Raw genomic sequence first — 12,343 nt, 5'->3', positions numbered from 1 at the left:
CATGTATGTATGTATGTATGTATGTATGTATGTATGTATATGTATGTACACACACACATACACACACACACCAATCATCAAGGATTATTTAGTTGCATGGAAGAGAATACGGTACATGTATCACTTCTCATGGGCTACTTCCATTTGGCCTTCTGTGAAAATAAATATGGTCTTTAATGAAGAATAAAATGAGTTTAATAAAGCAGAGCTATCCTATGAAATTCTAAGTCATATGTACTATATCTACATAGTTCTTGATTTCTTTTAGCAGATGAAGAGAGGGGAATCTGAAACTTTATATCACAAGAAATCAACAGGTATATGTAAAAGTAATGATTTAATGAGTGTAAGCAAGACAAAGCATAGAATTGTGCTTTTTTCTTTTTCTTTTTGCAGACTGGAGACAACAAAATACTTAGCTACAATATCCCTGTACAAACATGAGACAATAGGCATATAGGATAAACACCCTCACAAATGTGTAACTGATGAGTGAAGAAGGTGCACATGAACGCACATACCACACATACATTTTAACCAAAGCAAAGCACAAACTGAAAGATATTGGAGATTCAAGAGACTTACAATTTCAAGCCTTCCTTTCCCACCCCCCTCAAAAAAACCTGATACCTTCAGAAAACTATTTTGCAGAAAGGCTTCCAGGCAACTCATTTGTACCTGTTAATCCTTAACCAAGTTAGTACTGTACCATACACATACATATATATATTAAAACAAATTTAGTTAAAAAGCCTTCATCTGAATTAACTGATTTCTTTAGAAATAATGAATGAAAAAGATTCCTGCATACTTTATGGCTTCTTATATGCATTCCTGTGCTTTTTGTTTCTGGGGTGGGGTGGGGGGAATCACACATTCCAATACTTTCTCCTATAAAAGGAATAAAATCAAGAATAAAATCGTTTCCATGTTCCTCCATTTTATCCTATGCTTCACTTGCCCTCTCTTCCTTGGTGTTAGAGACAATTAATTACATTGGGCAAATGTAAAAATCCTGGGAAGCAGACAAGGCCCAAGAAGTCCTTTTGGTATTGTCAATTGCTTCCAAGTTAGCTGAGAAGGAAACTCGTTCTCCTGCTTTTATGGCAAAGAGCTGGTGGCTGTTTCAGCAGGGCTCCCCCTACACCTGTCCCACAAAGCATGTGAGGGGTGAGCCAATGGGGACTTAGCCACCTTCATTGATACTGCATGAAACACAATATTCTCTTTATAAATATATCATACAATACTGCTTCCTATTTTGTCATACACTAATATGGCGTTCTTCCACAAATTCATAATGCCATCAAAACCTTACAAAAAGAGCTTATCTTGTTTTCTTTCACAATTTCTTTTTTCTTAAGCCAGCCAGTAAAATAAAAGGCAAAACCCGCTTTTAGGTATACAAGTATAAATCTGAACATAGAATGTCCTTCTTCTCTTCTATACCAATTTTTTTTCTTCTGTTGTTTTCTGATCTTTCAATGGCTTTGGTGTTGCGCAGAAGTTGTGGATGCAAACTATACATCGAAATGGCTAATAAAGCAAATACATTGTTATTCACAGTGGTGTGGCTACATATATGCATCTTTTTATGCACATTCAGTCTGGCATTTATGCATTCCGAAGTAGAGAATGGGGAAAAAATAATTTGCTTTCAATGAGATCCCCCAAAACAGCAGAACCATAGTTCATAATCCAAAAGGTGTATTATGAAATTAATCTGGATTTACAAAACTTTCATTTGTGGTAGGCATCAATTTTCAGATTCCAAATTAAGAAACAGAACAATAATGGGAAGTTCAGAAAAAAAACCCTCTTCAACTATTTGGATTGTTATCCTTTGTTTTTCCATGTTGCTAGTCCTTAAGAAACAGTTTGTTGTGGCGGTTGTTTAATATAAAAAAGGTTCATCTCTTGTCCTCCTATTTAATTTCCAATCTCTTATTAACCACCAGGCATAGACACGTGTGGAATTTGCAACTATAAAGCTTAATGGTGTGATATGATAGAGACATAGAGACTGGAGCAGAAGATAAGCCATAACCTTGGCATCCAGTCTTCAGAGTCACAAAGGAGAGTTTATGCCAGTCAGCCAGAAGAAGTTGTAGAACAACCATTGATGGATGCTTTCCGGGTTCTGTTGGTAAAGGAGGCATGGTGGTTACCACTTGGGCTGCCCCTGGTTCCATTCATAGTGCTAGAGATGTGGGGGAACTGGGGGTGGGGAGATTGCACCGGAGTGCTGGGGCTGAGCACGCAGGATGATGTGGAAGGAGCGCCTCCCATGGGGCTGCCAGCTTTTTCACTGCCAGAGTCACTTTCCAGGTCCCCACTGTTATGCAAGCCATCTCGCTGCTGACCCCCTATTTTCATTCTCTTGCAGGTTTGTCGCACACGGTACTTTAAAGGGAGGGGACCGTTCTGCCAAAGAGCCAAAGAAAGTCAGAAAGGAAACCCTTGTTAGAGTGTTTATTTTTGTCTCCCACCCCTCTGGCCCAACATGACCAAGACTTGGAAGGACTCTCAATATATTTACCCTTCTCCAAGTGTAAATGTAGGCTATATCCATTAGTGTGTAGTAGTCCTTCAAAGGCTCTTCTTCATACATGACATCAATCTAATAAAAGAAATGAAATCATACTTCATTTAACATGACATGGAAATGTGAAAGACTATACAACTGCAATGTGGCATCTGTTGTACACCCTTAATCAAATATCACACATTTTATCTGAAATTCAGAAATACATTGACTCAGTTGAGAAGATATCTGCCTTTATATCAAAGGCTTAGAATATAATGATTCAGAGAGACCCTCTGAAATCCATTCCTGTAGGTCTTTTATCTAAAAATACTGCTGTTTAATTCCAAAAGTATATGTACCAATTCTTTTCAACAGACTTAAAGTTTAAATAATTAAAACTGTTTTATGACAGTTCTTCCCCATCAATGTCCCTAGATCAAAAGTACCTGAAAAGCATTGGGTATGTCCATTTTGCTCCGGAGAAACTTCCTTAAGTGCATTACAGTCATTGCTGCAGGACAGCGTAAATATCTTTTGCTGTTTGCCTGGGAGGGGCATTTGGTTGAGACAACATTCAAAATCTGATACTAATGTTTATTCCAATATAGTAGATAGAAAGAGATGGAAACATGGTTAAAACTAGCAGCATGAAAACTAAATATTCACTGGTGATCCAAAATCTATGAAGTAAAAAGCAAAACACATGCCCATCTGATTTTTCTTTTAGAATTTAATTCATACAATTTTTATTCTTTAAAATGCATACACTAAGGGAGGAAAATAGGAGGATGTTTTCTAATATAAAACTTATTTTTATCAGCCTTTTAAATGCCCTTGAATTGTAATTACTAAGAAGGTAGCTCATTCTCTATAGAATAACTGACTCTAGTACTTACGGAAATAAAAATGAATATGGTTTTATTTTCTGAAAAAGAAATAAAAGTGTCAAGAAACCAACTAGCTACTCACCTCCTCTTTGGCTTTCTCCTTCTCGTTGCTTCCTTTCCGTTCAACTCTAGAAAAAGGACATATACTATTGTAGTAAAGAAAAAATATATATGAATGTACTAACAAAGATAAGATTCTGCTTTTATAACTTACTTATTTTGGTCAAAGAACTCAATGGATAAGCTTATTATTTCATCATCTGTTATTATCCTTTTGTCTTCGTCTGCAACTTCTCCTCTATCTTCATTAGAGCCATTGGCAACTGCACAGAAATGTTTACAGTAACTAACATTTTAAAATTCAAATCAGAAAGAGTAAAGAAAACATCAATCATAAAATGAATGTGTTACTACTAAAATTATTTCTGTAAATAAATTTAAACAATTTTGAATGTATAAAAACATTTATTTGCTATGCAAAAGCACTGAAATGGTACATAAATTTTACAACCTCAGCTTCTGCTTAAAAGGTAATTCTTTATAAAATCATAAACTCAGAATCCTTTTTTTACCATCAGCAGATGGATGAGCAGCATAAAAATCTCTTCTTCTTTTCATTTCATCTGGGGAAAAACATATTTTTGTTACTAATCTCTTCCAATTTACATTCTATTACTACATTGGCTGTTCAATCTAAATGCTTACTTACTTTTGAAAAGCCCTGGTACTAACTTGTACACAATGTCCTGGAGAGTTTTATCAGATCTGGAATATAAAATCTAATGTTAATCTTTACAACTTTCCATAACCAAAAACAGCTTGGTTGAGAATTTTTAAACTTTAACCAGATTTGAATTGTTTTATATAAGTTTTTAGATCTATGCTATTAATCTACCTATATTTTTTGCATGGGTAAAAATATATCAAATTAAACTGTCACCATTGTAAAAATGTAACCATAAACAGAGCCAATGAAATGCAACTAAATAAAGATTTCTGAAAAGAGCTTAACTTTTGCATTTCTTTATTAATATTTTACATTTATAAAGATCAATGCTGGGGAAAAACAGGAAATTAATATGCACACTGTCAAGGAGAACAAATTGTAATTGTAAGTAGGAAAAGAAAGATAAAGGGGAATAAAGAAGGGCTTCTAATGTAGAAAAAGAAGCAAAATGACTAATTGAAATGCAAGACAGATACTTATGGAAATAGTATCCTGAACTAACATTTTTTAAAGATTTGCATTGGCAAGGAAGTTGCACCCAAAGAAATATAATATATGAAAAGACATAATCATGACATAAAGTATTTGTCTTTTTTCCTACCTTATGTTCAAAAGAGGCTTAGTTTTGTGAACTTGGACATCGCAAATGGGACAATACTTGCTGGTCTCCAAGTAATGTACAATACAAGTCTTACAGACTGCAAGAGAAAAAAATACAGAATTGTGCAGAAATAAGGTTACAAAGCAGAATCAAGGCATGGTTTTCAGCTGTTATTTCTAACCCAGACCCTAAATAAAGTTAGCTGTTGCTCAGCAAGAAAGAGCCATATGGCCAATGAAGGAATTCAGTCTTGGGGAGCAAACCTTGCTCCACCAGGGCCAAGGGAGGCGGGGGAGCTGGCAGCGGGCCTCTTTCCCTGATGAGAAGCAACCAAGCAGGACTTACAGGAGTGCAGGCACTCGATGATCGTGGTAGCATCAATGAAGTATCCTCCGCAAATCACACACATGAGGTGGGGGTTGAGCTCCGTAATTTTGATGCGGGTGGTGCGATGCATTTTGGTTCAATGCGAGGAGGCTCTGAAAGATGTACAAACAAAGAGAGCGCTTTAAACACCGTGGGGGAACTTCGGAGGCGCGGCCCAACACGATTCCCTCACTTCCCCGCGGCTAAAAGTTGGCCTTCTCTCGGGGAAGACAAACAATCAGGTCCAGGCGAGAAAAAGGAGGTGCGAAGCCGCCGAACCAAGAGCCTGGAAGCATATGGAAGCGGCAATAGTAGGAGTGGGGGTTCCTTCCAGAGGGCTGTGTCCAGGGACCACCTGCCCCTATCCCTGCGCGGCGATATTCAGAAGGGGAGTTGCCTGGGACGGGCGGAGGAGGCTCCTCGGGGTATGACCCACAGGCCTTCACCCCCCCCACCCCCACCCTCAGCGCTACCGGAAAACCGCAGATCGGGATTGCGGAGCGGAGAACCGGACAAGCGGGAGGCGTGGAAGTGATCCTACTGCAGGCGCGGACGTTGCTCTGGGCATTTCCGGCGAGAAGAGGGGGGTGGTGGCCGCGGTTGAGGCGGCGGCGAAGGAAGAAGCAAGCAAAGGAGGGGTGGCTGGGTGGGTGGCTGCTGGCGCGGTTGGGGCCCGCACCTCGGAACAACGGCTAGCAGGCGAGTAGCAGCGGACAGGATAAGACCCCAGGAACTGCTACGGCTGTTAGCCGCGTCGCCGACGCCAACCCAAGAGGCTCGGGACCGAGCCGTCTTCGGAACCATTCTAGCGAAGGGGTTGCTATAGCAACTTACACTTACACTTGGCATCCTGCCACCACCCGGAGCGCACCAGGGGAGAGGAGGCGGGGAGGGGCCAGGCTGGGAAGAGGTGGTTTCGAGAGGAAACGGGAGGGGGGTGCGCAGGGAACAGGAGGGCAACTTTGGAGTCTCGCCGCGGAAGAATGTCCAGTTTCTTGACAGGGATCAAGCAGGGGATGGCGGGGGAGAAGGACGGGCCGGGGGTACCGCTGTGGAAAGGAACCCGGTTCGTGTCCAGGGATGAAATCCGGGGGAAGGATCCTGGTCGGGTGTTACTGGCGGGGCCAAAATTCCCCTCGGAGCAGTCCAGTTGGGCGGGAGGACGCGTCGCAGGGAGAGAAAAGGAGAACGCCAAAAGCGGGCTGGCAGTAGGAGGCCTTGAGGGCGGCCCGAGTCAGCTCTGGAGTCGATGCCAGACCGAAAGCAAGAGGCTCCTCCAGGGGCTTTCGGTTTCTCTCGGGGCCTTCATCCACGTCGGCCACAGGCAAGAAAGTGGCCACTGTTTCTTCCCCTTCTCCGCCACGCGGCTCCTGTCCGCAGCGCCATACAACCTTATCGCCTTTTGGATCGCCAAGGCACGGAGTTAAAAGTTGGCCCCTTTCAGAGTGGTAGAGACTTTAAAGGAGCGCCAGCCTTTGCCGGATTCAAGAGAGTCGTAGCACCCGTCGACATTTCGCTCCGGCAGTCCAAGCTTGCCAAGTCGCAGATCCACAGAAATGCTGCAAATGTATCGCGACTCTCGGGCTGTAGCCGGGAAGTGAAGAGAGCAAAGCAAAACTGTCTGAGGAAATCCTCACGCGGAGCATAACGCTCCACCGCCCGGCAAGGAAAAATTTACAGTGGGCGGGAAGGAAGTGGGGAGGTTGTGCTCAGCCGAAAGTTCGAACAGGTTTCATTCCCGCACCGCGCATCTTCCTTGTTCTGCTCTGAACGCACGGCAATCAAGGCAAAATATTCCGACGCTTCCCAAAGAGTCTCGAATTTCTGTCCGATGTTCCAAAAGGCGCGAGGATAGGTGGAAGAGGGATGGAGAGGGGACAACTTGGATCGTTCGCTACAAAACCAACTACCAAAACTTCACTTGTTCTACGTACCCCTTCCCCAAAATGGGGGAAAAAAGGAAAGGGAAGAAGAAACAGAGACGGAACGATGCCGTTGTTGCATGGAGTAAATTGCTATTTTTATCTTTTGGGGGGGGGGAAGATATACAAGTTTGGAGTAGAAGGGGAAGGAGAGGTTCGATAACCTTAGCCGAGAACTGGGTGTTGGCAAGGAAAACCGGAGCCTCCACGCCTGGCCTCTCCTTCTGGTTCCAGAGCATTCTTCAGGACATAAATAAAGGATATACTTCTTCACCCCAACCCTTTAGAAGGTAATTGAAGTCCTCATCAGTACCATCATCACTATTGTGATAAAACACGTCTATCTGTTCAAATTAAGATGCAGTAAATCCAGGGTACTTCAACCAAAAGGTAGACTAGAAAGGGTCGAGCAATTGAGTGGACTTAAATTATTTCCCAAGCAGTGAGGCACAGAAGGAGGCAACTCAATTCATCAGAAGATACAAACACATGTTTCATTTCAGGGAAACAGAGCCTCTGCCTAAGTAGAAGAAAACTCAAATCAAGCGTGAAGCTTTGTTACTTAAAGCTTATTATTTATTACCTAAGTTAGCTCCCTCCCCCAGAATCCCCTTGGAGGTATCAATTGAATTCTTAAACCAACAATCCTGAATCAAAGCTACAGATGAGTGAAAGATGCCATCAACTCCCATGCACTCGTTTATATACACTCATAAACAAAACAGGTATCTCAAGTACCCAAAGTACTAACTTGGGATGGAGTAGGGGCTGTTATTCCCTCCTGTTATCTCCTGAAGTCTCCCACCTCCTTACAATAATGGTATACCTTTCTGTAGCCAAGACCCAATGACCTTTAACATCAGATGTTATATTTTATTTTCACACACAGCCTTCCTAGGCATGTATCCAACCAGGAAAACAGGGACAGATAAAACCTATCATTCCCAGGTGAAGCTTGGCAGCTTTGCATGGTCAACTTAGAAAATTATGGATAGTTGAGTGGATGGAATTAATAGGCTCTAGATACCTAAGGAGGCAATTCACCAAGACTACCTAAAATAACTAGGCTTGCAGAGGCAGATCTGTAATCTGGTCCACTATGCCTTGAATTGTCATTAGGTGCCCAGTTTTAAAGGTGAGCCCTGAATCATGAGGGACTCACTCAAAAGTGTGGATCCATGGAGTCCCAGCCAAGAAAGAAATAGATATGTTTAGTATAATCCATATTTTCTCCAGATAAACTCCTTCATCCAGGGAATAGACCTCTCCAGTTAGTCTCCCCAAAGGCAGTTCCTTTCTGGATGGGTAAATGCTGAATTCATTGGGTGGGGAAGCACAGCACCAACTAACTGTAGTATTAAAAGATTAGTTCTAATTTACAGCGACCAGAGCAGAGAAATACACAGCTACACCAATCATTCTTTCCCTACACTTCAAAGTTATATTTTTGGAATGCCAAGAAAGACGATTGGAAACAAACAAGCATTGAATAGTGGGAGGCTAACAAAAACTCAAGGGGACGATGAGGAAGGCTTGTGAACCACATGGTTAACTTTCCATTTGGGGAGAAAGGTTACAGGGACAGAGATTGGATTAAGTGCCCCCGAGTTATTTCCCACCAGGCATTAAAACAACAAAACCAGCTGAGCTGGAGCAGGATCTACTTTATCAAGGCGGCGAGATTTTACACAAATCAAGTTTCCCACCCAGGCACTCTTAGAGCCAGGACCAAAGCCATCACATCTGGGACAACAAGACGTTTCAGTTAACTTAGCCTTATTCAACTTGGAAGGATGAGATATGTGAGGGAGAGGCGAAATCTTGGCTAAATAATAGAAAGCTGCAGTCGGAGTGCTTGCAAGTTCTATTAATTCAGCTCCCTCAATTATCCGCATGTTCAATCTGGATATAAGAACTCCGAGAAATAAACACGCGGTAACTTCTCTCATCGAAGCTAGATTTCCAGCGTCAACTTCTCTCCTCTCTTCCAAAGCCCGGGAGAAACTTCAGCATTTTAAGCACAAATGCGAAAGGGCACGCTAAGAGAGAACCGCCATCTTACCAAGCCATCTCACGCCACACAAGTGTTGGCCGAACTTAAGTTAATAACATTTCTCCGGAAACCTCCAACAGCTCAGCGAACCCTCCAGCGGGATCGCAACCTCCCCTGGAACCCATCCCTATAAAATGGGAGCGCTAGGTGGCTCCTGAACCCCCCGCCGACCCGTTTGTTTCGCAGGCGATCGCCATCCCGTGACCCAGGCAGCTCAAGATTGCACGAACGTCGCTCTTCAATCGAAATCTGCCTATAAACAAAGAGGGCTGGACTTGAATGGCCGGTCGCAACCGAAAATACAGACGTCCTCCTTCAGGGCTGTGCACCCAGGAGGGCTCTATGAACTAGCTCCGGTGGGAAGGGAACGAAAATTCGCAAAGGGTTGGTTGCGGAATGAAACCAAGCGCTTGGGTTGCTACTGCCGCCCGCACCAGGCGCGCGCGCGAGGGACGAATCGCGTGTGCGTGTGGCTGGAGCCGAGACTGTCAGCGGTTTTCCCATACGGAGAGCATGGGGACACCGAAGCTCCCCCTCGCAGCCTTTCAAAAGCCCCCCCCTCCCCAAAACACGCCGCGAAGTCCCCATCACCCTCCGACCTCGGATGGAAAGAGCGCCCCTGCACACCTACCCGCGGAAAGACGCTGCCGGGGGGCGACCAAAGCTGCCGGGAAAAGACAATGAAAGTTAAAAGTCGTTCAGCAGAAAATGAATGTGAGCCAAGCGGCCATCTTGAAACGAACTGCAGGCGCTGTCAGTTGCAATCAGCGTTTTGCTGCCGCCGTCGCTGTTGCCGTCCCCGCCGCGCCGATCTCCTTTTAGTTCCCGAAACAGCCGGGCGGTTCTCTTTCGGGTTCCCTGCGAGCCTGCTTGCCTTTCCCCTCCTCTTCCTTTCTGCGTCTTCTTTTCTCTCTCTCTCTTCTCTCCCCCCCCCCCACCTCGCTCGCTCACCCGCCTCCCCACTCCTGGCTGGCTGCTCTCTCTCTCCTTCTTTAAAATACGCAGCTCCAGTGCTGGGCTCTTAAATTATTTCCGGCTCGTCTGGACTGCCACTCTTCCTCCTCCTCCACCACCACCAGCCCATTGTCTCTCCGACTTCCAAGCCCTCCTCCCGGCTCCGTCTATCGGTGCCCCCCTCCCCGCCCCGGTCTTGTGTTTTCCCTCTCCTGTCTTCCGGGGAGCTCTCTCTCCCTCCCTCCCTCCCTCCCTCTCTCTCTTCTCTCTCTCTCCACTTTCCTCTTTGTAAAAATAATGATAATATGGAGATATTTGAATTGTATCAGAGTTGCTGCTGTGGAAGGAGCAGGCGGGGAGGTGGAGGTAGTGGAGAAGCGGGTGGTGGTGGTGGAGGGAACGCAGCAATGAAGGCGCACAGTGGAAACTGACACCGTAGCCAAAATGGCTCAGAGTTCGCCCGCCCCGCCAGCGTCACGTGAGACTCCTCATTCCTTAAGGGTGGCCTGGGAATTAGTGTCGGTGTAGTCGGAGCCGTCAGCCTCCCTGTGACCCAATCCCGCGACTCGGACGCCTCCTCCCCCCTCCTGCGCCGCCCTCCCTTCCCCCTCCCCCTGCCCTCCGCCTGCTCTTCCGCCTCCCCCTCCTCCAGACACGCGCGCGCGCACATACTTCGCTAGTCCTCCTTTTTTCCGCGGCACTCACGCGGCTGCCTGTTCCACCTCCTCCCGCTCTTCCTCCCCCCACCACACGCCTCGCGCACTCACTCACGCGCGCACAATGCCTTATTCCTTTCCTCTGCCCCCCTCGCCCGCTTCTAGCTTGCACACCTACCCCGCGCCACACGCACGCACACACACACGCACACACAGACACGGCGCCCATTCCTCTCTCCAGATTTTACACGCCCTGTCACCTCGCGTGAGCAATCCCTTTCTCGCTGAACAAGGGCACGCAGAGATCTCCGTTTGCCCCCTTTCTCCCCTCTCTTGTTCTTTCCCAAATCAGCCCCTTTCATACAAAAACGTACCTCCACCCCCTTCTTTTAAAGGCGTAATAAAGTGACGGCAACCACAGACAGACCTTTGGCTTCGGTCTCTCCACCTCGAGCCTCTGCTACTGAAGCTGCTCTGATCCTTTCTCCTACAGCCTGCCTCTCCTTCGCGGCGCGCGCGCGCACTCACACACACGCACACACACACACTCACACTGGCTCGCGCGCCACACGCACACACACTCACTCACACACACACACTGACTGAAAAAGGTTGCCCACCATTTTAATAGTATTGTGTGGCATTCCAGTTTCCCCCGAGCCTCTCCTTTGCCCCCAGACCGACGGTTTGCTCTCGCCCTCACCTAGACTGTCCCATAACACTGACCTCGGTCGAGCGTTCTTCCTCCACCTTCCACGTCTTCCTGGGCACCTCAGTGCTAAGGCACCTCAGAAATGTTAGAGAGGCAGTCCAAATGGTGACTATAGAAGTTGGGCTGGTAACCGGCAGCTGAAACCGTCAATCCCGAGCGTCATCTCGGCCCTTCCACCTTCGCTCCTTTTTCCGTTAGAGCGGATTTTCCCGCTTTGGCATCCGGCCGCGGATTCCCAGGTGCGCGCGACTTCTCCAGCCCCGGCGCAGATCCCCCCACTCTTCTGGCTCAGCTCAGCACTACGCCTCCCTTTCCCCTAGTCCTTTACCTGGTCCAAGATCTCCGAGTCCTTTCTGTTCCTTCTGAACCACACAACCTTTTCACGCTGGAGGGATTCGAGCTACTTTGACAGAACCAAACTCTCCCTTCTACATACATCTATCTTCTCCTGGGAGCGGTTTTTCTCCCCCTCCCCAAGTCCAAGCCCAGTCTCGTTTTTCCTCAGGTGCCTGTTTTCTTTTCCCTTCTCTTGCATACTACCTCATCCCTCTTCCCTCCTCCGTTTTTTGCCCCTTCTCAAAGTGCAGCGAACGAGTACTCTGGATTTTTTTCAGCCAATAAGGTCTAGCGTTTTATTTCACCGCCTCAAAAAAACTTCGCTCTTTTTATTTCCCCACTTTTTTTGTTGTGTTGAAATCCCTCGCAGAGATAACCTACTGCCATATCTACTCCCACATACCCCCCACCCCCTCGTAAGCCCCATCCAGCCTCTAAAGGTGTCCTGGCACACATTTTCTCGGTAAAAAAATTCCTGCCTTTGGACACGCCTTCTCACTTCGCGCTTTCCTTCAGTGTATAGATTTAGTTCATCACAGAACTCTTGCACCTCGCGTCTCGTACAGCTGATTCTAGAAGACATGTAGGTGAAGGCAGTCTTC

The 12,343-nt window shown here is 46.0% G+C and overlaps 1 protein-coding gene across 6 annotated transcripts; it reads right to left on the bottom strand.

Annotated features, from left to right (window-relative positions):
* Positions 1 to 320: 320 nt before the first annotated feature.
* BMI1 (BMI1 proto-oncogene, polycomb ring finger) lies at positions 321 to 11,987 on the bottom strand. 6 transcript variants are annotated; one of them, XM_087712686.1, is made up of 10 exons: positions 11,420 to 11,987; positions 5,088 to 5,221; positions 4,743 to 4,839; positions 4,124 to 4,179; positions 3,987 to 4,037; positions 3,629 to 3,737; positions 3,497 to 3,542; positions 2,974 to 3,114; positions 2,540 to 2,620; positions 321 to 2,424 (listed from the first exon to the last, which is right to left on the bottom strand). In XM_087712686.1, the coding sequence occupies exons 2-10, from the start codon at positions 5,197 to 5,199 to the stop codon at positions 2,092 to 2,094; spliced, it is 1,026 nt and encodes a 341-aa protein (XP_087568812.1). In that variant the 5' UTR covers positions 5,200 to 5,221; positions 11,420 to 11,987; the 3' UTR covers positions 321 to 2,091. The 6 variants fall into 6 exon arrangements, with proteins under 6 accessions (XP_087568812.1, XP_087568817.1, XP_087568818.1 ...); XM_087712691.1 differs by having other exon boundaries at positions 11,734 to 11,987; XM_087712692.1 differs by having other exon boundaries at positions 2,974 to 3,072; positions 11,420 to 11,985.
* Between the last annotated feature and the right edge of the window lie 356 nt (positions 11,988 to 12,343).

This window comes from Thamnophis sirtalis, unplaced genomic scaffold, assembly GCF_051295495.1.
Source record: "Thamnophis sirtalis isolate CommonGarterSnake01/CBP01778 unplaced genomic scaffold, rThaSir2_p1.2 scaffold_4, whole genome shotgun sequence".
Taxonomy (NCBI): Eukaryota; Metazoa; Chordata; class Lepidosauria; order Squamata; family Natricidae; genus Thamnophis; species Thamnophis sirtalis.
Note: the sequence above shows the minus strand (reverse complement) of the source record. Positions and strands in the feature narration are given on the sequence as shown.

Bases quoted from the DNA above. Each gene is read 5' to 3' on its own strand.
- BMI1 (XM_087712686.1), bottom strand. From the start codon at position 5,199: ATGCATCGCACCACCCGCATCAAAATTACGGAGCTCAACCCCCACCTC. The intron at 4,180-4,742 runs GTAGGAAAAAAG...TTTATATTCCAG, and splicing joins AAGCCTCTTTTGAACATAAG to ATCTGATAAAACTCTCCAGG. The intron at 4,038-4,123 runs GTAAGTAAGCAT...GTTTTTCCCCAG, and splicing joins AGTACCAGGGCTTTTCAAAA to ATGAAATGAAAAGAAGAAGA.